At 39.7% G+C, this 24,900-nt stretch overlaps 1 protein-coding gene across 9 annotated transcripts in view; it reads left to right on the top strand.

The window, feature by feature from the left end:
* The window catches only part of sema6d (semaphorin 6D), a 295,781-nt gene extending 272,490 nt beyond the window's left edge, over window positions 1-23,291 (top strand). For 7 of the 9 annotated variants that reach the window (XM_087981233.1, XM_043677352.2, XM_043677350.2 and 4 more), the window contains 15 exons: window positions 1,441-1,503; window positions 1,896-1,997; window positions 2,645-2,735; window positions 3,059-3,178; window positions 3,378-3,466; window positions 4,169-4,386; window positions 5,464-5,595; window positions 6,181-6,336; window positions 6,424-6,597; window positions 7,760-7,900; window positions 9,027-9,104; window positions 9,289-9,347; window positions 9,703-9,753; window positions 12,555-12,698; window positions 19,950-23,291. In XM_087981233.1, coding sequence (XP_087837359.1) covers window positions 1,441-1,503; window positions 1,896-1,997; window positions 2,645-2,735; window positions 3,059-3,178; window positions 3,378-3,466; window positions 4,169-4,386; window positions 5,464-5,595; window positions 6,181-6,336; window positions 6,424-6,597; window positions 7,760-7,900; window positions 9,027-9,104; window positions 9,289-9,347; window positions 9,703-9,753; window positions 12,555-12,698; window positions 19,950-21,265 — 2,934 coding nt within the window. In that variant the 3' untranslated portion in view covers window positions 21,266-23,291. The remainder of the gene's footprint in view (window positions 1-1,440; window positions 1,504-1,895; window positions 1,998-2,644; window positions 2,736-3,058; window positions 3,179-3,377; window positions 3,467-4,168; window positions 4,387-5,463; window positions 5,596-6,180; window positions 6,337-6,423; window positions 6,598-7,759; window positions 7,901-9,026; window positions 9,105-9,288; window positions 9,348-9,702; window positions 9,754-12,554; window positions 12,699-19,949) is intronic. The other 2 variants (XM_087981234.1, XM_087981235.1) reach the window with 2 other exon arrangements.
* Window positions 23,292-24,900: the final 1,609 nt, after the last annotated feature.

Raw genomic sequence — 24,900 nt, 5'->3', positions numbered from 1 at the left:
GGTTCCAGCCACATGATTTACGTATGCTCCCATGTTTTACTTCCACCAAATTCCTGCTGTCTCTATCGTAGCCTGCATCCTTTCTTTTCTGACCTCAGAGTTTCACTACTATTCCACTCCACCCCCCAGCCCTATCATCTGCCCAAACTTTGTGACTCTAGCCTCTTGATCTGTCCACCCTCCACTCCTTCAGCCTAATTATTAGCAGTCATCCTTTCATAAAATGTAAGAAAAAGGCTGGCTGAATGGTGATGGTGCACTAATATGAATTGTTGTAAAAAGCCCATCTGCTTCACTAATGTCTTTTTTAAGATTAGATTAGATTCCCTACAGTGCGGAAGCAGGCTCTCCAGCCCAACAAGTCCACACCGACCCTCCGAAGAGTAACCCACCCAGTCCCACTTCCCTCTGACTGATGCACCTAACACAATTTAGCATGGCCAGTTCACCTGATCTGCACATCTTTGGACTGTGGGAGGAAACCGGAGCACCCGGAGGAAACCCACGCAGACACAGGAGAATGTGCAAACTCCACACAGACAGTCGCCCAAGGCTGGAATTGAACCTGGGAGCCTGGTGCTGTGAGGCAGCAGTGCTAATCACTAAGCCATCGTGTTGCCCTAGGGAGAGAAATCTACCATCCTTACCTGGTCTGGACAATTGGGGATGGGCAATAAATGCTGGCCGAGCCAGCACACCCACATCCCTTGAAGAAATTTTTCAATAGTTGTCTCCACCTTTATCCTGCTTAAAACTCTCTGCCCCACCATCTCCCTCTCCTGAACATTACCAAGATTTTAAGCACCTAGGCAAATATTTCTTCCTTTGGTCTTTGGTGATGACGCTGTTGTTTGCTACATTAAAACACCATATAAAGGAAAATATGTTATTTCAGTTGTGTACTACCATCCCCACTTCCCTTTATCTACGCTGTGCTATTTGTCTGTCACTGTACACTTAAAGAAATGCTAACAGAGCCTGCCAAACTCAGCAGTTCTGACATATGAGTATTCGGTTGAAGCAGCCAGTTTGGTCACTGGAGGACGTTACAATGTGGCAGATTGTCCAATACTTTGTGCTGAGCTTGTAAAATCTTAGAGCTCTCAAGATGAGTGGAAGTTTTGCACTGCTTACTCTTGCATGACAAAGGAAGGGATTGCACATGATCATGTAGATAGGGCTTGGACAGAATTGGATCCTTCTAATCCACAATGCAGATTCATCTGAAATATTTGAACAACCGTACACCCATGTAGAGTGAGGGTACTATTGTATAGCTGCAAAGTTACTGTAGCAAACTGCAAAATAATCAGCTAAAGAATATAGAAAATGAAACTCCTTCAAGAAATTATTTTTTAAAAAATGATTGCAAATTCTTTTTATTGGATTAATGAGGACAATTCGAACAATAAAAGTAACTATGCACTTGCATTGTGACAGAAACTAACCTGGAAATCAAGACAAGAAGACCGAAATAACTGCGCTATGAAGGGCAAACACAAAGTAAGTATTATGAATTATTGCCTGCCAATACAATTATTCTCCAGTAACCAGCTGATTTACCACAGACACTGCTTAGTTCAAGATCTGTATATAGTGGAGTACATAATACATTGTATTAGCTGAAAGACAAAACTATTGATTAATATAAATACCTATGTCTCAGATAGATGCACTGAGATAGATTGGAATGATTGGGAATGACATATTGATAGATATTGGAATGAATGGGAATACCTGTAAAGCATTGATAATCTAAGTCTGCACCAGACATTCATTTATCTGAACTATGCTGTATTTAGACTGAGACAGACTACTTTCATTTATTATAAACTGATTAAATCAGAGATGCAGTATCTATCTAATGCACTTTTGGATTTATTTTTTTCCATTAGGACGAATGCCACAATTTTATCAAAGTCTTTGTCCCCAAATCTGACGGAACTGTTTTTGTCTGTGGCACGAATGCTTTTTACCCTGTATGCAGATATTATCGGGTGAGTAATGATGAGACTTTTGGTCAATTAAAATTAGATGCATTGAAAAGAATTGATTCCTTTTTCTGCAGAAATAAGCCCAATGTGACTTCTGTATTTCCAGCAATCCATCAACGGTTTGGCACTTTGCAGACTAAGTGATTAACAAATTTAGTGGAATTAGAGCCTGCAAATGTGTATATCACTATCGAGTGTGACTTTTATAAGCTCTCTGAATAGCTCAACCTTTGCATTTCAAACAAAGTAAAATGGACACCAAGGTCAGCCAGTACACTGCCAAGCATAAAATTAAAATCCAAAAAGAAATTCCAAATTTGCAGTAATTAAGTATTAGAGGCTTTGTGAAACTTTCATTTCTGAAAGGAGTCTTTCAAATTTAGATCTCCTTTCTGAAAGATTTTTTTCAGGTCAGAATGGTATGAAAAATATACTTCAAAAATATTAATAAATCACTTCAAAAAGAAGCTTTTTTTATTCCTTTGTAATATTTCAAGTTTGGAAAGTTTTAATGCGAATCTTGAGGAAGAGCAGAACACTTGAATACAACAATAGTAATTGCATTATAGCCATATAAAATGTTATTGCTTCACAGCTGTTGTACAGAACAATGCTGACACAAAGGTATAATATATCTTCATTTTATGCAGTTGGATACTTTGGATTATAATGGTGAAGAAGTCAGTGGATTGGCACGATGCCCATTTGATGCCAAGCAAACCAATGTTGCCCTCTTTGCTGGTAAGATGTTCATTAGCAATGAATCTAAATGATTGATGATGTTTATGTGTCAATACAAGCTTGGAAAGATACGACAGCTCATTGTGTGCCAAGTTTGTGTCACAAACATTATATTTGCCCATTATTCATTTCAATGTGGAACTACTCAGAACACCAACTATATACATTTATAGCAATTATATATACAAATAAATAGAGTAACAGTATCCAGGAACTGTTATTATACTCTAAAGCAAACGCTGGGGGACATTGTACAATTTGAAAAATCACACTGGAGTAAGTCTCAAACCTGTAACTTGCTTTACGTCTGTTTAATTTTCCAGACAATAAATTGTACTCAGCAACAGTTGCTGATTTCCTAGCCAGCGATGCAGTCATCTACCGTAGTATGGGGGATGGATCGGCTCTGAGGACAATTAAATATGATTCAAAATGGATCAAAGGTAATGCTAAAATCATGCAGCCTGTTGAATCTGACCTCAAGGTTACTACAGATAAAGCACACATCTTTGTTCCTAGGCATTAAGCAATTTGTTAGTAGTGTTTCTAACTCCCAAGTGGGTGACAAAGTTAAGAGTTCTGTGTTTGGCTGAATATGCCAGGAGCTTATAATACATGTTTAATCTATTTTTTCCCTCACAGAGCCCCACTTCCTGCATGCTGTTGAATATGAAAACTATGTGTATTTCTTCTTCAGAGAGATAGCTGTTGAACATAACAATCTTGGAAAGGCAAGTATCTCCTCTAGACGTGTTAGTTCACACTCTCAAATAAGCGTGAGAAATATTAATGAATTTGGTCTAAATAAGCAAATTGCTGAATTTATATCAGCACGCCCAGTAAACATATGGCAGGTTTGTTCATGAATATTTGTGTTGACTGAACTGGATTGCACATTTAGAAAGAGTGGGAGGTTTTAAAGTGTTAGGCATTTCCTTTTGATACAATTAGAATCCGTGTTAAAGGGATTTATGTTGGAATTGCTGCTGAAGATCTTGTTCCTTTTACATTTGTTCTTTAAGTGGAAATCTAAGGTTGACAGACATTATGATCAATTTTGCAAAAAGATTTCTAAAATTTATTCTTCTCTCTGAAGGTTCCCACTAATAAATATTTTATTCTCACTAATGCTGTTCATGTTACTTGCAATCCCACATAGATTTGCCATGGTAAATTATTAAACATTTTACTCATGGTTAATTAAAGCGGTTACAACTCAATGACCATATGTTTTTCGATATTGTAGCACAGGTCGGGGAGTATTCTCCTTATTTGGAATTCCATTTAATAAAAAATTTCCAAGCATTAGTTACCGATGGTACCTGGAATAATTTATTAAACGTAGAGAATAAATGCACAGCAATGATATGAAATCAATCCTTTATTCCAGCTCGGCAGAAATGTTCAGCGTGTCGTTTATGTTTTTTCCACAGGCCGTTTATTCACGTGTAGCAAGAATTTGCAAGAATGACATGGGAGGATCACAACGAGTGCTGGAAAAACACTGGACATCATTTCTAAAAGCTCGTTTAAACTGCTCAGTTCCTGGAGATTCATTCTTTTACTTTGATGTGTTACAGTCTGTCACAGACATTACAGAGATCAATGGGTCACCTGCCATTGTTGGAGTATTTACAACCCAGTTAAACAGGTGAGGAAAGTTATGAAAGTTATTAGACTTGGTGTTAAAAAGGAGGGTGGGTTTGCAGAATTTAACATAGGAAACCTTGAGGTTTGGGTTTCCACATGTGCTGCATTTAGTGGACTCTGTGTCCCCTGCCCATCCACCCATTGCCTACATCAGTTTTATTTATGGGTTTAGTCCAGTGACATAGGGAGAGTCCTGGAACAGACCACGTGAGAAGAGAAACCCAATCCAATGGGACTGGTAAAGATGGGTTCTCCACCGTTTCTCCTGGTCCACAAGCTGTGGTGTAAAAGCACCTTTCATCCCTCCAACTGACATCTTTGCCTTTCTTCAACTGAAGGGTTTTCCCACTTTCTAACTTGCAAATGGGTTAAATCAGAGACAGCAAGATTCCTTATATTTGTTACCCTCATGGAGAACAGACCTGCTCCTTCACCTGCGTCTATTACTTCCAGAGGCCGGCAGGTTGGAATGTGATGTGAAAGTGAGGACTGCAGATGCTGGAGATCAGAGTCGAGAGTGTGGTGCTGGAAAAACATAGCAGGTCAGGCAGCATCCGAAGAGCAGGAAAATCGACGTTTCGAGCAAAAGCCCTTCATCAGGAAACTTCGATTTTCCTGCTCCTTGGATGCTGCCTGACCTGCTGTGCTTTTCCAGCACCACAGTCTCGACTAGAACGTGATGTGAGCCAATCAATAGACAATAGGTGCAGGAGTAGGCCATTCTGCCCTTCGAGCCTGCACCACCATTCAATATGATCATGTCTGATCATCCTTAATCAGTATCTGTTCCTGCCTTATCTCCATAACCCTTGATTCCACTATCCTTGAGAGCTCTATCCAACTCTTTCTTAAATGAATCCAGAGACTGGGCCTCCACTGCCCTCTGGGGCAGAGCATTCCACACAGCCACCACTTTCTGGGTGAAGAAGTTTCTCCTCATCTCTGTCCTAAATGGTCTACCCCATATTTGTAATCCTGTTCCCTTTCAGCAGCTCAATTAAGCCTCTTCACAAATCAAATTGGTGAAAAGGAATTTGCGGAAGGAAATTTTAAAGCATTTTCTTCCCTTCTCGTACAGCATCCCTGGATCAGCAGTGTGTGCCTTCAACATGGAAGATATTGAAAAATCATTCAAAGGAAGATTTAAAGAACAAAAAACCCCAGACTCTGTTTGGACAGCTGTGCCAGAAGATAGGGTACCAAGTCCAAGGTGCGTTCCTACCATTACCATTCTCAACTTTAATATCTGGGCAGAATCTTGGCTCAGTTGACTCACCTTGAGTCAGAAGCTTGGTGGATTCAAGTCCCATTCTCAGAATTGGAACACATGGTCAAGCAATACTAAGGCAGTGCAACACTGTTGCCTTGCTGTCTTTAGCTGTGACATTAAAACAAAAGCCCAATTTGCCGCCTCAGGTGGATGTGGAAGATAGCTGGCACTGGTTGGTTCATAGAAGAGCAGTGCTGGCTGTGTATCCCTCCAACAAATAGTGTCATAAAAACAGATGATCTGATCATTATCGCATTGAGCTGACATTTGTAGGATCTTGCTTTGTGCAAATTTACTGCTGCATTTCCACGATGACCAGACTTCAGTGGCTGTGGCATGCTTTTGGATGTCCTGTGGTCATGAAGGGTGCTACATAAATGCAAGTCTTTTGCCAATCTGATGCCAAGTGTAAATTTTTAGACTGCCAGTAGAAACTGTAATCATGTAGCTATTACAGGATATACTTTGATGAAGCCCTGTACCATTTTTTTGTTCTGCTAACTTATAACTTGTTTTAATGAGAAGACCTGGCTGCTGTGCAGGAGATGGTCCAGCAGAGTCTTACAAAGTCTCGATTGATTTCCCTGATGAAACACTCTCCTTCATCAAATCGCACCCACTTATGGATTCTGCTGTTCCCTCCGTCATAGAGGAACCGTGGTTCACCAAGACAAGGGTCAGGTAAGATATCCAACAAGCTGGTTGTGTTAAATTCCAGACTCTTGTTCACCTGGAACTCTTTAATGAGTTTGAAATTTCATTTTCTAGATACCGTCTGACAGCAATTGCTATTGATAATGCTGCAGGTCCACGTCAGAACTACACGGTTACCTTTATTGGTTCAGAAGCTGGCATGGTGCTTAAAGTGTTAACAAAAACCAGTCCCAGTTCTCTTAATGACAGCATACTACTGGAGGAAATGGACGTTTTTAACCCCTTAAAGTACGTAAGGTGTTTATAATTTTATATTTTGCAAAAACAAAAATGTTTAAAAGAAATTAAAGCAGTTACAAAGTAAATAATGTCAGGTGCAGGAGTATGGCGAAAAGTACTGAAAAAGAATGTGGCACAGTGGCTCAGCGGTTAGCACTGCTACCTCACAGCGCCATGGTCCCAGGTTCAATTCCACCCTCGGGCAACTGTCTGTGTGGAGTTTGCACATTCTCCCTGTGTCTGCGTGGGTTTCCTCCCACAACCCAAAGATGTGCAGGTTAGGTGAACTGATCATGCTAAATTGCCCGTAGTGTTCAGTGATGTATAGATTATGTGCATGAGTCAGGGGTAAATGTAAGGTGAGATACTCTTTGAAGGGTCAGTGTGGACTTATTGGGCTGAAGGGTCTATTTCCACAGTGTAGAGATTCTAATTCTAAAAAAAAATCATCCAGCAGCAGAAAATAAACTGAACAAGAGATTTTTGACAATCATTTCTTTCTCCTTTGCCCACGACGCTTTTAAGAACTTGTCTTCCGATAAGTGTTGTTTCCAAAGATGCATCAAGGAGCAGATGTTTGAAGAAATCTGTGAATTTCTTGTGGTAACCAGAGCCATCATGGTCGGTGTCAATATATGTCAAGTTCAGGCATCCCTCTATTGGTATTCCAAGCTGCAGTAAACCCCAATTACTGGGCTGTTCCAATATATCATTCCCTTATTGATCCATAATGTCTTGCATCAGCTATCTACTTCAAAAGGTATAAAATGCTTCTATAAATGAGTCATCTAAATGAGGATGCGTTGTACAGGGTAGAAGAAGATTTGTTAGTTTTCCCACCCAATTTATTTAGAATGCTATGTTTTAATAATACTATTTTCAAACCATCGTCCATTAATCTGTTTGCTGAATTGTACAGTCTTCGGCTGCTGAAAATTCAGCAGCATACCAGTGAGGTTGACTTCACGTGGAAGAATTACATGAAAACACGTCAGCAGATGATTTTCCAAGCTTCTTAAATCATCAGGGATTAAAGAGATGGCGTACTGTATCTAATGTGAATTCAAGCTGCTATGTACTTAGAATATTCCAGTCACACTTATAGCAGTCAAATCAAGACTGTTTGCAAAAATGTCTGACTGAAATTTTCTATCTATACCAAAACAAACAGGTGTAACACTGCGAACGAAGATGACAGGAAAGTGCTGGGTTTACAGATTGACCGAGATCACCACGTCTTGTTTGTGGCCTTCTCCAGCTGTGTCATCCGTGTTCCACTTAGCCACTGTGAACATTATGGCACATGCAAAAAGTTAGTGATTCTTAACTTGATAATAGTTACCTTTATTACTGTTTGCGTACAAGGTCAGAATGGAAATTATGCAGCATCCATAATGAGAATGGTGTGAAATGTTACGCATATTTTAAATGTGGTTAAATGTATGGCAGAAGTGACTGACAAAGTTGATTTCAAGAAAATTGTTCACTGAATTGTTCAAATGACAGGGTGTGTGGGCAGATAGAACATCCCAAAATTTTTACCGATACAAAATTCTGTCAGTTTTTAAAAAGGTTGCTTGCGCACCTTGGTTGAAACACCTTAGAGCCTAAGAAACCTTGGACTGAAATGTGAACATGACTGGAAGGGAGAGGTGAGGGCTATGCAGCGGGCCAAAAAGGTCTGCAGGAACAAGGTTGCGATTTCCTTGTCAGAGGCTGGGAAGGGAAATCGGCAGCCAAGGGAGGCAGGTTGCAGCTGTAGAGGTCCCCAGTTCAAAAGGCTGCTTGGGAATTCACAGTGACTACTGTGCTGAGAAAAGGCACTCACCCACCAAGCCTTGACATGGTTGCTGATCCACTGAATTGTGAACTCTAAGGCAGTCAGGAGGAGGCTGGGGGGGGGGGGGGGGGGGAGAAGAGAGCCGATTTACAAAGATCATCCTCAAGTTTCCTGAATTCGGAACAACCTCAAGGGAAATTAGGGTTACTCCTCCTCTTTATCTTCTCACATGAACAGGTCATCCAGGCAATTGGTTCAATTTCCAGAATACACATTTAAAGAACTTGGTAAGAAAAGAAACCAAAACATGAAAGTCAAGTGATGTTTCATCACCCAAAACTTAACAGGCTTGCAACACCAACTCCCTAAAGAAAGGCATTTTTAGTGACACACAGGGTTGAGGGGAATGACAAAAAATTAGAAAGAGTTGGGTGAATGTCAGCTGTGGACATTCCTATTTCAAATATTCTTGGGTTTGTGCAAAAGGGTCCCCAAATCCAGGATTATTCCTTGGATGTAGAATTCTCATGGACCTGATCTTCTAAGCAGTCTCTTTGCAAGTGATGACAGAGAGTAATCCCTAAATGACCTACCCATTCTGTAATTATTACCAAAAACCCTAAAAATTACAAATTATTCTTTTCCATTTTACCCACAGAGCCTGCATTGGTTCACGGGATCCATACTGTGCATGGTTGGATAATAAATCATGTGGAGTTGTGAAGCCTGGTATAAAGTAAGTATTATTTTCACGCTCATACCTTCATTTCTGATGAGGCTGAATTCTCCTAGTCAAGGCTGCAGTGAGGGCTTATTTTATTCTCCACCTGTTCCTGTTGAAGCAGTTTATGTTTTATAGACTAAATGGGGTTGTATTTCACGTGTCTCAAGAGTGTTTTTTTTTTGCTCTTTATCACCAGCACCGTGTTTGAACAAGATGTAGAGTCGGGCAACACAGCACATCTTGGAGATTGTCATGGTAAGTAAGATTTTTCGATCGATTTTGTTTTAATATGGAGGGAATTTAGGAAGTGAAGGCATAAACCAATCATTTAAAGTTCCATGTAGGTGCTCAAACCTTGACTTATCAACTTGCGGTATATAATTTCATGCGTGGCTAACATGTCAAGCAAATAATGTGTATAGTCTCAAAAAAAAGTCAAGCCTTTCATCTTCGTAAATGATGTGCAGTGCTGAATCCGTAATGTCTAGTGTGTTCTAAGTGGGTGCACAACAAGTGTTGTTGTTGTTGCATTCACAGCTGGGATTAATGGAAGTATTTCAGTTGCTAACTTTTTTTTATTTCACCAATCTTTCTGTTTTAATTCTCTTAGAAATCTTGGCCACCACATCAGATTACAAAACATTTGGTGATCCAACATCTGGTTAGTCATGTTGTTGCTGTTTATGTTCACCTGTTTTTCTCCCTCCACTTCCTCAGCAAACTTTCCCCTTTTCCTTGCTGCACACTCAGATGGCCGTTTCTAAATTGCTCTATATCTGCCAGCCATGAGAATTGCGTACCTGACTAATTGTTCTTTCCTCCTTCTTCATTAGCACTTCCAGCACGTTTTCCCAGCCACCAGTGACTAATCAGACTTCTTACCTTTAGGTTACCTTTTTAACACTTGTTGCACTCTGTAGCAGTCCAGGTCGCTCTGCTTCCCAAGCATGTATAGGCATCTTGCTGGTTAACTACTCACTTGCTTATCTGTTTTCTCTCAGAAATCAAGAAGTGTGCTTCAGTAATGTAGCATAACACCATAAAGCATTTATTCATTCGATGTTTGCATATATTCCCAATTTGACAAAATGCTGTTCAGTGAAAATGTTGAAGTACTTTATTCGTATTTTGTGGTAGAAACTGTATTCCATTCTTTTGAGCATCTGTTTAAATGGCTTCATTCTATTGTGAACAAGACCAGAGTATTTAACTAATGAGCATTTTCCATGGATGGTTTGCCATGTCAAAAGTCCACATTTCTAAATCTGTTGCAAGCAGCTCTTGAAACCTTTAAGCACCAGGTGCCATTTTGGGTAATTATGGGTTGAGTCCCAAAATTTTGATTCTTTCTTTCTACTTCCCCCTGATGACAAGCTCCACTTGTCTGGAAACAAGTAGCCCCTTTGTAAAATCAGAAACTTCCTGAAGAACATTCGAAAGGCTTTGATCTTAATTCACTTGAGCTTTTTTAGACTCCATAAATTGCAGGTGTCTTAAAAGCAAAATGTTTGGAGGTTTCAAAAAAGTTGTGGCGTGGTGTTTTCATTTCAGAAACAAAGTGTTTGTTTGATTTCCAGTCCACTGTCAGGAATCAGACACTTGGTCTGTTTCTAGGGCCTGACTCCACTGTGTAGCTGCGCTGAAGTGGAGACTCATTAATTGAGCCAGAGGTAAGCTCGACACTCAATTGGGGTTGTCAGGCATTGCACAGAGACTGGAGCAGGCTTTAGATTGCTCAATAGCAGATGGTAACCAAGACATGTCTTGCCACTGCCTTTCAGAATGGAACAGGCATCAGACCAGAGAGTCAAGTTGACTGATTCTGTTCGGCACATCCTATTTTTCCATTTCTTTTATTCATCACATGATGTCTCTATCCATTGCTGCTGACAGCTGAGCAGTTACCTGTCCCAGACTGTTTGCTTTTCCCAGTCTGCGCTTTGAAAGAATCCTCTTGTTCTGCCTCAGCCCATTAACGAGCTCTTTGAGGAGCTTATCTGGCTCTTAATTAGGAGTTGGGCAAGTTTCTGGCTCCCCTCACCCTGCTGTGAAAATACCAGTGTGTCTTAGAGGCAGTGGAAAGGCTGACACTTCACTGGGGAGCACTCCCCGCCCTATTCAACCTTGTCCCCATCAACATTTGAAAAATCGAGCCTGAATTTTCTGCGGCTGATACCCAAAGTTCCTAAATTGAATACTGATACAACGATGTCAAGCTGCAAGCTATTTCTTTACTACTCTACAAAAGACTGCTGATTCACAAAGTGACATTTTGAAGAATGCTTAACTAATTTAATTCCTTACAGCATAGTATGTCCCCACAATGCAGCAACATGGCAGAGGTCATTCATGCATTCTATCTTGCCCCTCACCACGACAGGTGCCCTACTCAAGAATCATTGTTACAGTTATACCTCTAAGAAACTCTGAGATATAAATCTCAATAAGCACAGAGTGATGGACCAAATTATCATAAGCAAAAAAAAGACACCTCAGCTTTTCCGAAAGTCAGTGCTCTGTCTGTCCATGTGTAGGTCATGCCAGAATTAGTTTCAAGTTGAACTCAGACACTAGCACTTTTCTGGGCATCCATCTTGCATGTGTCAGCAGTAGTCACAGCAGATGAAGCCTGATTTCTGCCAGACTGAAAAAGATGTTCTGGACTCAAACCAATTGCTCTCATTTCCATCTGTCCACAAAACAAATTTATTGTTCAGAAAGAAAAGATGCTCCGCGCAGATATCTTTAGTCTGGCTGAAGCCAAGTTGCTGTATTCAGGACTGGTGGGGTAAGGGACACATTTTAGAAGCTGGTTAATATCAGTATCCACGCATCAAAACTGAAATGTTCTTTATCCAGGCATCAGCCATGGCAGCAGACTTCAGATATTCTGCTTCAATAAGAAGCTGTTTTTTAAAACAACAGGCTAATGTCCTGGTCAGTTTAAGAGCACTTTGAACAGATTATGCCAAATATATTATAAATGCATTGTAGATTTCAGTGGATTTGGTTGTCTGTGGAGTTAACACTGCAGCTCTTTCTGTGACTGCTGGCTGAGAGGGCTGAATGGCCTGCTGTGCATTATACTTCTGTGCTGTAAACTCATGCCAGGAAATTTGAGAGAAACAGACACAGAGGGCAACATGACCTGCAGAATCAGCCCCAAACATGCACATCCACTTGGCTGACTGCCGAGTACCCATCAACCCTCAGTACCTAGCATTACCTCCTCTGCCCTCTGACAGAGGTGGTGTGATGTATTAATAGTAAAATAGTCTAACTGTCCCATGCAAGTCAAACACAGAAGCTGGGTGTTTTCCAATCGTTCAAATAAATGCTGTTTTTGTTATTTGCACATTTAAGACATTTGCTAAGTGGTGCGTTTTTGGCATCATTACAAAGCAAATTTATTCAATTCTTCCCCCCATTAATTGTGAAAATAATTTAAATTTATCACCACAGACACGGATGTTTCGGCAGTCTCTGTTTCAACGGGTGCAAGTGACCCAGTAGTATCTCCAAACGTGATTGGTTCACGAAAAGTTGCAGTGCAAGATGATATGAACACTTATGATTATTTTGAACCATTATCTGCTGTCCCTAATGGTAAGGCCTTTGAAGGGAAACTTTCTTTCACTGAGTAGAAACCTGGTTTTTAAACACAAAAGCTGCTGTTTTTTCAAACAAATTCTATAAATATTAGACAGCCAAAATAGGCACAAAGATTCATGGCCTAATTTAGATTAAAACAAGATTAACCTTGAGTTAAATAGAAAGATGCTGATATTTTAAAATTTTGCAAGACTTCATATTCTAGGTTTGCACTGTATAGAATGCAAAATTCTTCCAACTCCTTTCTCTAAATATCAAAACCTTTTGAACTGATCTTTAAAAAGAAGCCAATAATAGTTTTGAACTTCAAAGCTCACAACACTCTCATAGCCAGTTTGGTTTAGTCCTGCAAGTTTTCACATGAAATTCAGTCAAGACACTGCAAGGTACGGAGAAGTAAATTTGCATGTGGAGTTCAGTCAAAAAATGTGGCATTATCATGTGCATACTGCGGCATTTCACTATGGCTGATATTTTTTCCCCTTGAATTAATAATCACATTTCTTTGAGGAAAGCAAATTGCATTTTTATTCCACATTCATTTTTGTAGCTAGATCCCTCTATCAACACAACATTTGGATTTGAGGAGAATATAGATCAGAAAACAGCACATCAAAGGCTTCAAAAGGACTGTTTTGGGGTTCTTAAGAAAAATGTTCAGGTTTGTCTGGGCATAAAAACAAGCAGCTAAAACAGGTTTCTTATCAGATATATTGGCAGTGATTTTTTTTCCCCTGTTAATCACTCTTACCTTGATTGAGACTTGCACATTTCTATTCAATGTGTTGATGAGGGTTATGTGAGCAATTCATGATTGAACTTGGTCCATTGTACTTTTGTGTCACCTTGTCTTCTCCTTCCTTTGTTGCTTTTGTTATCTCACCGTCAACGCTGCCTTTATCCTTTTGACATTTCCTTCTGTCGACCACTGCCATTAACAGTTCCAACCCTGAGCATTTTATCATTTAGAAAGATAAGATGTTCAAAAGGCCTTGCCTGGATTTTTGTATGTAATAAAACAAAAATCTCTTAATAGCTCTCACATCTCACTAACCCGTGGAGTCATGAGAAAGCTGCATGTGTGTAGAATAGAGAATGCAATTACTGTTAACCAACTTGTGCCTGAGTGGAATCCCAGAATGGTGACAGATGTAAACTAAACACGTCTGTTTCATATTAATATACTGTGCTAACATTTTATCTTATCCTGACAGTCATCCTAACAATTTTTCCTTCTGTCTTGAGTAACTGCTCTGAGATAAAACCTAAGTGAAAAATAGTTTATACAAGAAACTAATGTAAATCGTTGTGTTAAAGAACCATTGATTTTGATGACTGTAGTAATTGCAAAATATTTATGGTTGTAAATTGTATTTGAATATATTAGCTAAGTAGTATTCAGGCCAGAATATGCATTTTGGCTTTGAACAGGAAACAGCTTCCTTGTTCTGTTTGCGTGGTTGTATGTTTTATACAATACTGTGCTTGATTTAGCTTGATATTTTCTATATTTGTGTATTTTACTTGGATATCATAGAAAATGTTATATTTTACTTATTTGGAATTCCACCAACCCAGGATGCTTTCAAAAACTGCCAACGCTAATATTTTTTTTCCTCTATTTGAACTAAAACAATCTTTCTATCTTGCACGCAAACATAACTGTTGGCACGGGTAGCCTGATGGAATTAAAAGTACAGCACTTTATCCACAAGCAGATGTTTCCCTGAATTGAAATGGAAGAATTTAGAAAGTGGCAGCTGGTTTAGGGGGACATTTAAAACCAAGGGAAGGGGGACATGGGAATTACAAAACGGGATGGATTAAAAACTCAGAGCCGGAACTTCACAGTTTGATAGGACGAGTGTGGTAGAACTTGTTTATGAAGCATTTGCAATCTTGTCCAACAGAGAACACAAATTAAATCTTATATCCAGAGATAAATTTGAGTCCCAGTGCAGTAATATTACTAATGTTGCGACATAGGTTGTATTCACTTGTTGCCTTATAAACAGGTGACTTAAATAATATCCTAATCACGGTTAGAAACTGAACAGCATAAAGCTCGCTCCACTCCATTGCCACAGTTATCGTTTGGAGGACAACCGATTACAGTTCTAGGAGTTTGCTTATCATTATCATCTGTGCAGAGTTTTCTTCACAAGTAGCAGGAATGAATTCTAGGAACACTAAAAACTCTATTACTTCCGGTTTCTATCAACCAAGTAATTGAGCCAAGCCACGAATATTAATTACAGTCGGCCCTTTTTAAAATGCACTACTTGGGAACTGGCCAAACACTGCATTATAATGGTACTCTGGTATATAAAAAAACCGCTGTGTTGCTTGACTGAAAAAAGCCATTGCTTGTTTACTCAGAAGCTCAATTAGATGTTAAGGAGTCATTGCTGACATTTCGCATTAGAATTTTAAATTAAGCAATAATGAAATTTACAAAGTGTCTGACTTTTAAAAGAAATTAAAATTTCTTCTCAGTCATGAAATACAATAGATATGCTACCTTATTAACCATAATATATCTGTACTTTCCCCACAGTCTATCCCACAGTATTTTAATGCCAAAATGAGGTTTTGATTAGATGTACTCCTGTATCTTTTTCCCCAATCTACAGAGCATGCTGCACTCTTAGCAATTCAGGCAAGTTTACCCCAGTATTGCTAGGTAGGTAGGGGCAATATCACTTGTCTAGTAATTCAGAGACAAGCTAATACTCTGAGGTTGTAGTTTTAAATCCAATCTCAGCAGCTTGACCTTAGGGCTGTTGTGGCACAGTGGCACTGTGCCTGTCCCTGGACCAGAATGCTGGATTACAAGTCCCACATGTTCCAGAGGTTAAACCATAACACATCTGAACAGCATTGCTAGGGCTGCATGTAGCACACATATCAGAAACCTATTGGATAAGCATCCAGCTAAAGCAAATTCAAAAGGCGAGAGATGAAGAGAAATACTTGTACTGTGAAGCACTAGACTTAAGAAGAAAATGAAGAGATGGTCTAATGTATCTCTTTCTGAAAAGATACATCGTGCTGGATCATGGCATCCAGGAACAAAAAGGATAAGACTCATCCTACTGGCAGCTTGTTAGAGATGGATATATAGTGAGACATTTGGATGTATTGGTTAGTGGATTCACTCATCTAAGGGCCCCTCAAAGTGGAGATTAAATGTGTTATCTCCAGGGAGGGTGAAGAAACTGATAGACAAACATCCCTTCTATTCCATTAAAAAGAAACCCAATTTTCATTTAGTTCTTCTAGGAGATTTCATCTTTACCTTTTTTCCAAGCATATTAAGAAATATCAGCTGCCTAGCTGTGCTCAACATGATGGTAATATTGCACAACCATTGAGTGAGACTCTCTCCATAAAAGATAGAAAACAGACAAAGTCAAAAAGAAATGTGCTTGAACTTCAAATTCCACATGTGAATTGTTCAGCAGTTTGTAAATCTATTGTATTCCAATCCTTCACTTTGTGATAATTTTTAAACTGCTCAGTAGTATTAACTTCCAGACTATACCTTAACATCAATGGACAATAGATGTTGGCCCAACCAGCAATGCCCACATCCTGTGAATGATTTTTTTTTAAAAAGTGTTCTTTGCGTAATCTATAAACTGAAGCTTTCAGATTAGATTCCCTGCAGTGTGAAAACAGGCCCTTCCCAACAAGTCCACACCGACCCTCCAAAAAGTGACCCACCTAACACTGCGGGCAACTTAGAATGGCCAGTTCACCTGACCTGCATATCTTTGGACTATGGGAGGAAACCAAACACCCAGAGGAAACCTGCGCAGACACGGAGAGAATGTGCAAACTCCACACACAGTCGCCCAAGGCTGGGATCAAACCTGGGTCTCTGGCGCTGTGAAGCAGCAGTGCTAATCACGGAGCCACCATGCCACCCTGATTTGAATTCAGTACCTTACAACAGCAAGATTAGTTACCCCAGGATACCCAGAGTACTGTCTACTTTTAGAACAAGAAAAGCAGATGCTGAGGATATTCAGTGTTAAAATAAACATCATCACAACAAAACCATCTTTATCTTCAACTGAAAACTATAAATAAATGTGAATACTTAGACAACTCTGGATCTCTTTCAAGAAATGTCAATCCTAAAATAAAACAAAAAACACTGCAGATGCTAAAGGAATGAAATGTAAACAGAAATTGCTGGAGAAATGCAGCAGGTCAGGCAGCATCTGTGGAGAGAGAAACAGAATAAATGTTTTGAGTCCAGTGCCCCCGCTTTAAAACTGAAAGCAGCTGGGAAATGATGGGTTTTATGCAGGAGTTGGGGTTGAGAGAGCGAAAAGGAGTGAATCAAATAGATGGAGATGGTGTCCAGGACTAAGAGAGAAGCAGTTCAAGGGATTGCCACGTTCCTTTAGATTAGATTACTTACAGTGTGGAAACAGACCCTTTGGCCCAACAAGTCCACACCAACCCTCCAAAGAGCAACCCACCCAGACTCATTCCCCTACATTTACCCCTTCACCTAACACTACAGGCAATTTAGCATGGCCAATTCACCTAACCTGCACATTTTTGGACTGTGGGAGGAAACCAGAGCACCCGGAGGAAACCCACACAGATACAAGGAGAATATGCAAACTCCACACAGACAGTTGCCTGAGGCGGGAATTGAACCCGGGTCTCTGGCGCTGTGAGGCAGCAGTGCTAACTACTGTGCCACTGTTCCTTTAGATCATACATTGTAATTTTGATGTAAACTGGGAATGTTCCGCTTATTTGTAGATAACACTTTATATAAAAAAGCTCACACGCATGTCAATCCAAGCTTGGACATAACACAAGACTTTTTGTTAATGACTGAACTAGAAAATAAGATTTAAGTTTTATCATTGCATCAATCCCAATTCCAATACAATGTTCTATACAATGACTGAGAAATACTGTTTTCACTTGGTGGCATTGTTCAGTAATTTCAAAATGTAAAGCTTCCAGGCTCCTGCAATATACAGTTGAGACTAATATTGAACTGGGTCTAGAATAAATGGCCAAGCAAAGCCAGCTTCCCCACAACTAATTCCAATTAGCCTTTTCCTGTATATTTTTGTGTAAAGAGCCAATCAGTGAACATTGTAATGTCCAACAGTAAGCACCAGCAGTGTGCAATTAAGAAATCTGTAATAGTCACCTAGCGGTACAAAGTAAAAGTTTCTAACAAGCTTCTAAAATAACTACAAAGTGCTTTTACTACATATGAGCCATTAAACAAACATAAAATATTGGTATATACAATAAATTACTAGGATATAGACTGAAGGAGATAGAACATAGAACATTACAGCGCAGTACAGGCCCTTCAGCCCTTGATGTTGCGCTGACTTGTCATACCAATCTGAAGCCCATCTAACCTACACTAGATTAGATTACATTAGATTAGATTACATTACATTACAGTGTGGAAACAGGCCCTTCGGCCCAACAAGTCAACACCGACCCGCCGAAGCGTAACCCACCCATACCCCTACATTTACCCCTTACCTAACACTACAGGCAATTTAGCATGGCCAATTCACCTGACCTGCACATCTTTGGATTGTGGGAGGAAACCGGAGGAAACCCACGCAGACACGGGGAGAACGTGCAAACTCCACACAGTCAGTCGCCTGAGGCGGGAATTGAACCCGGGTCTCTGGCGCTGTGAGGCAGCAGTGCTAACTACTGTGCCACCGTGTACGTCCATATGCTTGTCGAACGACGACTTAAATGTACTTTAAGTTGGCGAATCTACTACCGTTGCAGGCAAAGCATTCCATACCCTGACTACTCTCTTGAGTAAAGAAACTACCTCTGACATCTGTCCTATATCTATCACCCCTCCATTTAAAACTATGCCCCCTCATGCTCGCTGTCACCATACTTGGAAAAAGGCTCTCCCTGTCCACCCAACTAACCTTCTGATTATCTTATATGTCTCTATTAAGTTGATGGAAGAATTAGAGGAAAGATGAAAAATATCTTTCATCCTGAGGGATAAGAAGGGGCAGGGCTAGTTTATTTAGCAGGCCAGGACACGATGGACTGAATGGCTTCTTTTTGTAGTTCCCTAAGATTCTCTGGTCACATTCATTGAGAAAATAACATACCATTTATTTTACATTATTGGAGGAAGAGTTTCACCTCAAGATTTATATCGCCCCCACCAGATGTGAGTTGGGGTGTATCTTCTGCCAATGGTCCAGCCCAGTTATTGTTGCCTATAGCAGTGCAGAGTCGCCACAGTAACCCCCATCCTTAGCTTTGATGGTGGGGGAAGAGGATGAGGTCGCAGAAGCGATTAAAAGAACCAGTCTAATTTGCTTACCAGGCTTCCATGAGCCCATTCTCCTCCTGACACCGCTGTGACACCAGAACAAAGCAACATGTGCCACTATACAAAGTCAAGCCGAAAGTTAGCATTTGTCATTAGAAGTTGTCATTGAAAGCGGGGGAGAAGCTGATAGAGAAGGAAAGCAGTGATGTGAGAATTTAGTGAGAAGCCTCCTTATCCAATTTCCCTCTGCTCCAAGCCCTAGACCATCCAATTGCAGGAATTAAATTGAGGATCATTCCCTTCAAATTGAAGTCTGTGAACTATTATTGCCAACAGAATTTCTAGATGCAGTCTTTGGACAGTATGACAATATATTAAAATTAAACTAAAATGAACTTACTAGAATGGTTTGGATATAAATCAGACTCAAGTGAACGTGAAGTTCCAAATATTTAAAATAATATTCATTTTCACTGCACAGTGCTTGCTATCAATTGGAAAAGGATCATTTGTTTGGATGTTAAAAAACATCATCTAACAGCAGAGAAAAATGACTAATGAATTTTTGATTCAGCCAGTGGGTAAAAATTATTATTTTAAATGAAGTTTGAATGAAGGAACATTCTTCGCTCATTCATGTGCAAATTACAGCTATGTCCATGTTCATGAAATCATTTATAGAGTTTACACAAGGTGTCTGCTGGCCCTGAAACATCACTATCTCAAAGGTCTGAAATCATGTTCACAAGTGATCAAAAACAAAGGATACTAAATCTGATTTCTGATAAAATAACAATCAGTTACGGGTTTATGACTTGAAGTACCTAGCCTAGTTTTTTAAACTACTGTCAGTTTCTAATATAGTCCTTGCAAAGAAGCTTTCGCCAATATACAAAACACTGATTAATGCTTTTACAATCTTGCATCTATTCCAGGTGTACGATGGGAGGTGCAGTCTGGAGAGTCAAACCAAATGGTTCACATGAACGTTCTGATCACCTGCGTTCTCGCCGCTTTTGTTCTGGGAGCCTTCATTTCTGGGATAGCTGTGTACTGTCACCGCGATACTTATCTCCGCAAAGCCAGAAAGATGAACAAGGATGCAGAATCTGCACAGTCCTGCACCGACTCGAGTGGAAGCTTCACCAAGTTCAATGGACTGTTTGACAGTCCAGTCAAGGAGTATCCACAAAACATTGACACACCGAAGCTTTATACCAACCTGCTTACCAATGGCAAGGAGCTGGCACCCAGCAGTGATGCAAAGTCCATGATCGTAGACAGCCATGGGCAACCACCAGAACTAGCAGCATTGCCTACTCCCGAGTCTACGCCAGTACTTCAACAGAAAAGTATTCAACCGATCAAGAACCAGTGGGAGAAAGCCCAAAACAATATCAATGCAGCAAGGAAAGAATCTCCTCTAAAAAGCCCTCAGATTATTCCATCCAGTCCTCCTCCTCACTCACCTATAAACCATAGTGGTCAAATACCCAGTGCAGTAGTACTTCCCAATGCTACCCATGCCTACAACATGTCTTTCTCCAATTCCAATGCACACAAAGCTGAAAGAAAAATGCAGAACATAGAAATGTCGATTACTGGTCATTCAAGTAAAAAAGAACAGCGACGAGCTATTGAGGCGAGAAACACGCTAAATGACCTCCTGAAACATCTCAATGAAAGTGGAAACACCAACCCTAAAGCTATTTTAGGAGATGTCCCTATGACTCGACAAAATCTAATGTTAGACCCAATGACCAAAATAGTTGAAATACCGCCAAAAGTCCCAAACAGAGAGGCCTCACTATATTCTCCTTCATCTACTCTACCGAGACACAGCCCAACTAAGAGGGTGGATGTTCCAACAGCTTCAAATATCCAGCTGTCAAGTTTAGAGAGAGAGAGGGGCTACCCAAGAAATTCTTCACAGAGGCACTCAATATCTGTTCTCCCCAAGAATGTTATCAGTTCGTTAAACGGAGCTGTCTTGTCACGACATCAGAGTTTTAACAGGGGAGGCTACTTCCCCCCTGCACCCCCCATGAGGATGGATTCTGTACATGGTACTCCTCTCGTTATACAACCACAACCTGGCTCTTTGTCCCGTCAGAGCAGTTATACAAGCAACGGTACGCTGCCCCGATCAGGAATAAAGAGAACACCATCCATTAAACCAGATGTGCCACCAAAACCATCATTTGGTCAACCCACAACTCCAGTCAAACCACTACACAAGTACAGTTACTAAAAGGACAGTCAGCTAAAAAGCAGTGTCCATTTCTTAGCTAAGGTAATGTGGGAGGACTTGAAGATCAATATTGCTTAAAGCTACCAGTGACAGTGCTGTGATAGATTCTCAAATAAGTGGCCAAAGTAGCTACATTTCCTCAAATGGCATCTTTAATGAAAGACTGAAGGCAGGAGTGCTCTCCTGCTGCATGAACAAGATGCTGTGTAGTACAGAATGTATTACTGTTAAAGGTTTGGAGCCTTGGAGAAGTGCAACATGGAATTTATCCTGTGAAATTTGTTAAAAGCATCAACATACAAGGAAATACTTGAACAATGGTTCCATTCTCACTGCTGTTGAGCATCGTCTTCCCATTAAATGTGAACACTTTCAATGACAGAACCCATATTTGTCTTGTTGCTTGCACAGATGTTTCATGACTTTTCATACATTTCCTGATTTCGTCAATTGTGCTTTGGTTTGACAAAATGCCACGGTAGCCCAATTGTAGCAAGGACAAATACTTTGTGATATTCCCTCAGAACGTCACAGATAAATGCTGTGTAAGCTATACAGACTAGGATGCACTTAATGGTTCTTGTTATAGCTGTTACGCTGTGTTGCCTGATATACTGAGCACGACTGAACTCGAAAGTTGACCTGAACCTTCCTGTCCTACTACAGATTTACTTGGACCATATCACTGTGTTGAACGCAGCCACCTGTCTACGGCCATTTTCTTTTAGGTGTGTCCATTGCTTAACCAAATGTAACACCCATTACATTCAACACTTACACCAATAATTGTAAATCCATACAGTCAGTTTATCTTGCAATCTGTAGACAAGAGGCTGCCGTGCCACAGAGATGGGCAGTGTACAAGACAGTGCAATCACTTTGTTAAGGAGTGTTTAAATGTGATTAATAGGGCGTCATGAAGAGTCATGCAGGTAATGACACTGTTCTGTAAATAGCGTATCTGTGTTCACCTGGATTCTGTGCATTTTGTGCCTTATTCAATAAGCATTATCATTGATATTGAAATCTTGTCAAGTGTTCTCGAACAGAAAAGCTGCTTTTCAGTGTGCCGGTTGTATTTTATTTTGAAATGATTATTCATATAAAAATCAAATCCATCATGTTACAGCCTAAAATGTAAAGGCAACCACTAGCTAGTGGTCATTTAATTAGAGGTGGGAGAAACGACAAGTGGTCAACATTTTGTTTCACCCCAATGTCGATAAACATTCCACTGTTCAGTTTTTGAAAAGAACAAAGGAATTTTTTTTCAAAAACTAGCATTAGTTGAGCCAGATTACCTTAAATATGACTCATCAGCTTAAAAGGTATGTGAAAGCACCAATACGAACTGGTAGCCCATGCTTACTGACATTAACCAGAAGGGTCAACCCGTATGACTGAAATACCAGTGGTGTCAAATGAAAGGGAGAGGTGTCAAGGTTAAAGTGGATCAGTTCACTCACAGTAATGAAATCTACATGATGCTGCAGAATCCTTAATGGTCAATGAACAAAGTGTATGTTTCTATACTGGCAAAGTTGTGAAAAAAGTAATTTTGCAACAATTCTACCTAAATGTAAAATAAATCCAAATTGGTTAAACAGTACTGCACTGTATTTTGCAATTTGAGCCCATGCTCAGTTTTACATTGCCACTTTGAACTTCCTGTATTGCCTATACATTTCAATTCACCAATACTTTCTCCATTTGTGTTAAGGTAAACCCAGGTCATTTCACTTTATGGTGCATTGGCAAGCTAACCCAGAAAAGAAAAAAAATGTTGTTGTTGTATAATGTCCTTTGAAGTAACATGTATAGAAAACCCTTGTAAACTTGTACTGTGGAAGTGTACATAACGACATACATTTTGTTTTTAACTCCGCATGTAAAGTCAAAATAAAAAGATCAAATGGAATATTTAATTCTGTTTTCCGCGCGTTAATGTTATTCCGTCTGTAAATATCCCACGAGTCGTATTTCCAGAATTGCATCATTGCAGATTAAAGAACAGTCTCAAACATCAGTGAATTTTTGATTTTCTTTTTCTTAAACAAGGCTTCATTCCACATCAGAATTGTACTCATTTGATGCCTGATTATTTTAGAAAGTAGAACTTGTGAACAAAGCAGTTATTTTTAAAATTATAAACTAATTTATTAGCATTCAACAAAAAATATCTATAGCATGAAAGAGTTTTCATAAAAGACTGTTTAAAAAAAATACAATTCCACAATAATGTAACATCAATACCAAATCAGGAAATGAGAATTGCTCTTGGAGGGGGAAATTAGGTGGCAGGGCATAGTGAAGAATCGATGATGTCCAGTGATTTTGAAGCCGTGATATACTCCACAATATCTCTTGTTTTTAGATTAAAAGGACACAATTTGATACCCAACTGTACTGATTAGCAAGAATCCCAGCTCCAATCATTTGCCTGTACTGAGTTCAATGTTCCATTACTCAAATGAGCCTCAATGTCCCTAGATTCAGAATAGATTGAGGAAGGAAAAAGGAGATTAATTTCTAACTTGCATTATCATCATCTAGTGACCTTTGCTTAAGAAGAGATGTGATGCCAAACAGTCATGGTGCATCACTGGTGGCAGAATAGATAAGGAGAGACTTGACAAAGAAGTAAGCAAATAGTTGAACTATTTAAGTTAAGAACAAATGAAATACTACATGGCCACTTGAACCTGCTGCACCATTTAAAATAATTATTATTGTTCTTTACCAAAATTCCACCTTGAAAAAACATATACTCATGATCTTGATTGTAAATGGAAACTAATAGGTTAATACAAAGAGGGATGAACCTTTGATAACCTGAAGAAAGTTATTTAAGTTTTTTTTAATGTTGTACCGATCACAATAAGCAAGATATCAGATACAGTTCCATTATATTAAGGGCTAACTGTGCAAAATCTGACATTTAGCACTGTTCAGACCAAAGGTTACGCACAACTGCAGAAATTCTGACATTTGGTCCTGCTGAATGATATGTATTCTATATGTAACAATGGATCTATACAATGTTACTGGTCAAAGTGCAAACTTTTCAGCGTTCCACCCAAAAGCACCAAAATAAGGACACCTGGCTTTATCAAATATATGACAAAAAGTAACAAATTTCTGCAAAATAATTGGAGCTGCTAGAAACAGGTTTCTTTTATTCATTCGCAGGATGAGGGAGTCACTCGACTAGTATTTATTGCCCAGAGGGCAGGTAAGAATCAACCTAGTTGCAGTCGGTCCAGAGTCACATGAAGGCCAGACCAGGTAAGGACGGCAATTTCCTTGTTTAAATGACATTAGTGAACCTGATGGGCTTTTCCAACAACTGGCAATGGATTCATAGTTATTTTAGGATCTTGATTGCAGTTTTTCTTTTAAACTGAACTCAAATGCCACCAACTGCTGTGTCAGGATTCAAACCTGGGTCCCCTGGAACACTCCCTGGGTCTTTGGATTAAAACTCCAGCGGTGATACCGTTGTCTCCTCGAACATTTGGATTTAATTTTCTTCAATATATCAGAATGCCCACACAACCTCTGGTAAGGAATCACAGCAACGACCAATACGCACTGTTCAACTACACTCATAGCATGTTTTATGATGGTATGTAGAG

This window comes from Chiloscyllium plagiosum, unplaced genomic scaffold (assembly GCF_037043375.1).
Source record: "Chiloscyllium plagiosum isolate Xiang-an unplaced genomic scaffold, Cpla_swu_hap1 HiC_scaffold_39, whole genome shotgun sequence".
NCBI classification, from domain to species: Eukaryota; Metazoa; Chordata; class Chondrichthyes; order Orectolobiformes; family Hemiscylliidae; genus Chiloscyllium; species Chiloscyllium plagiosum.
Note: the sequence above shows the minus strand (reverse complement) of the source record. Positions and strands in the feature narration are given on the sequence as shown.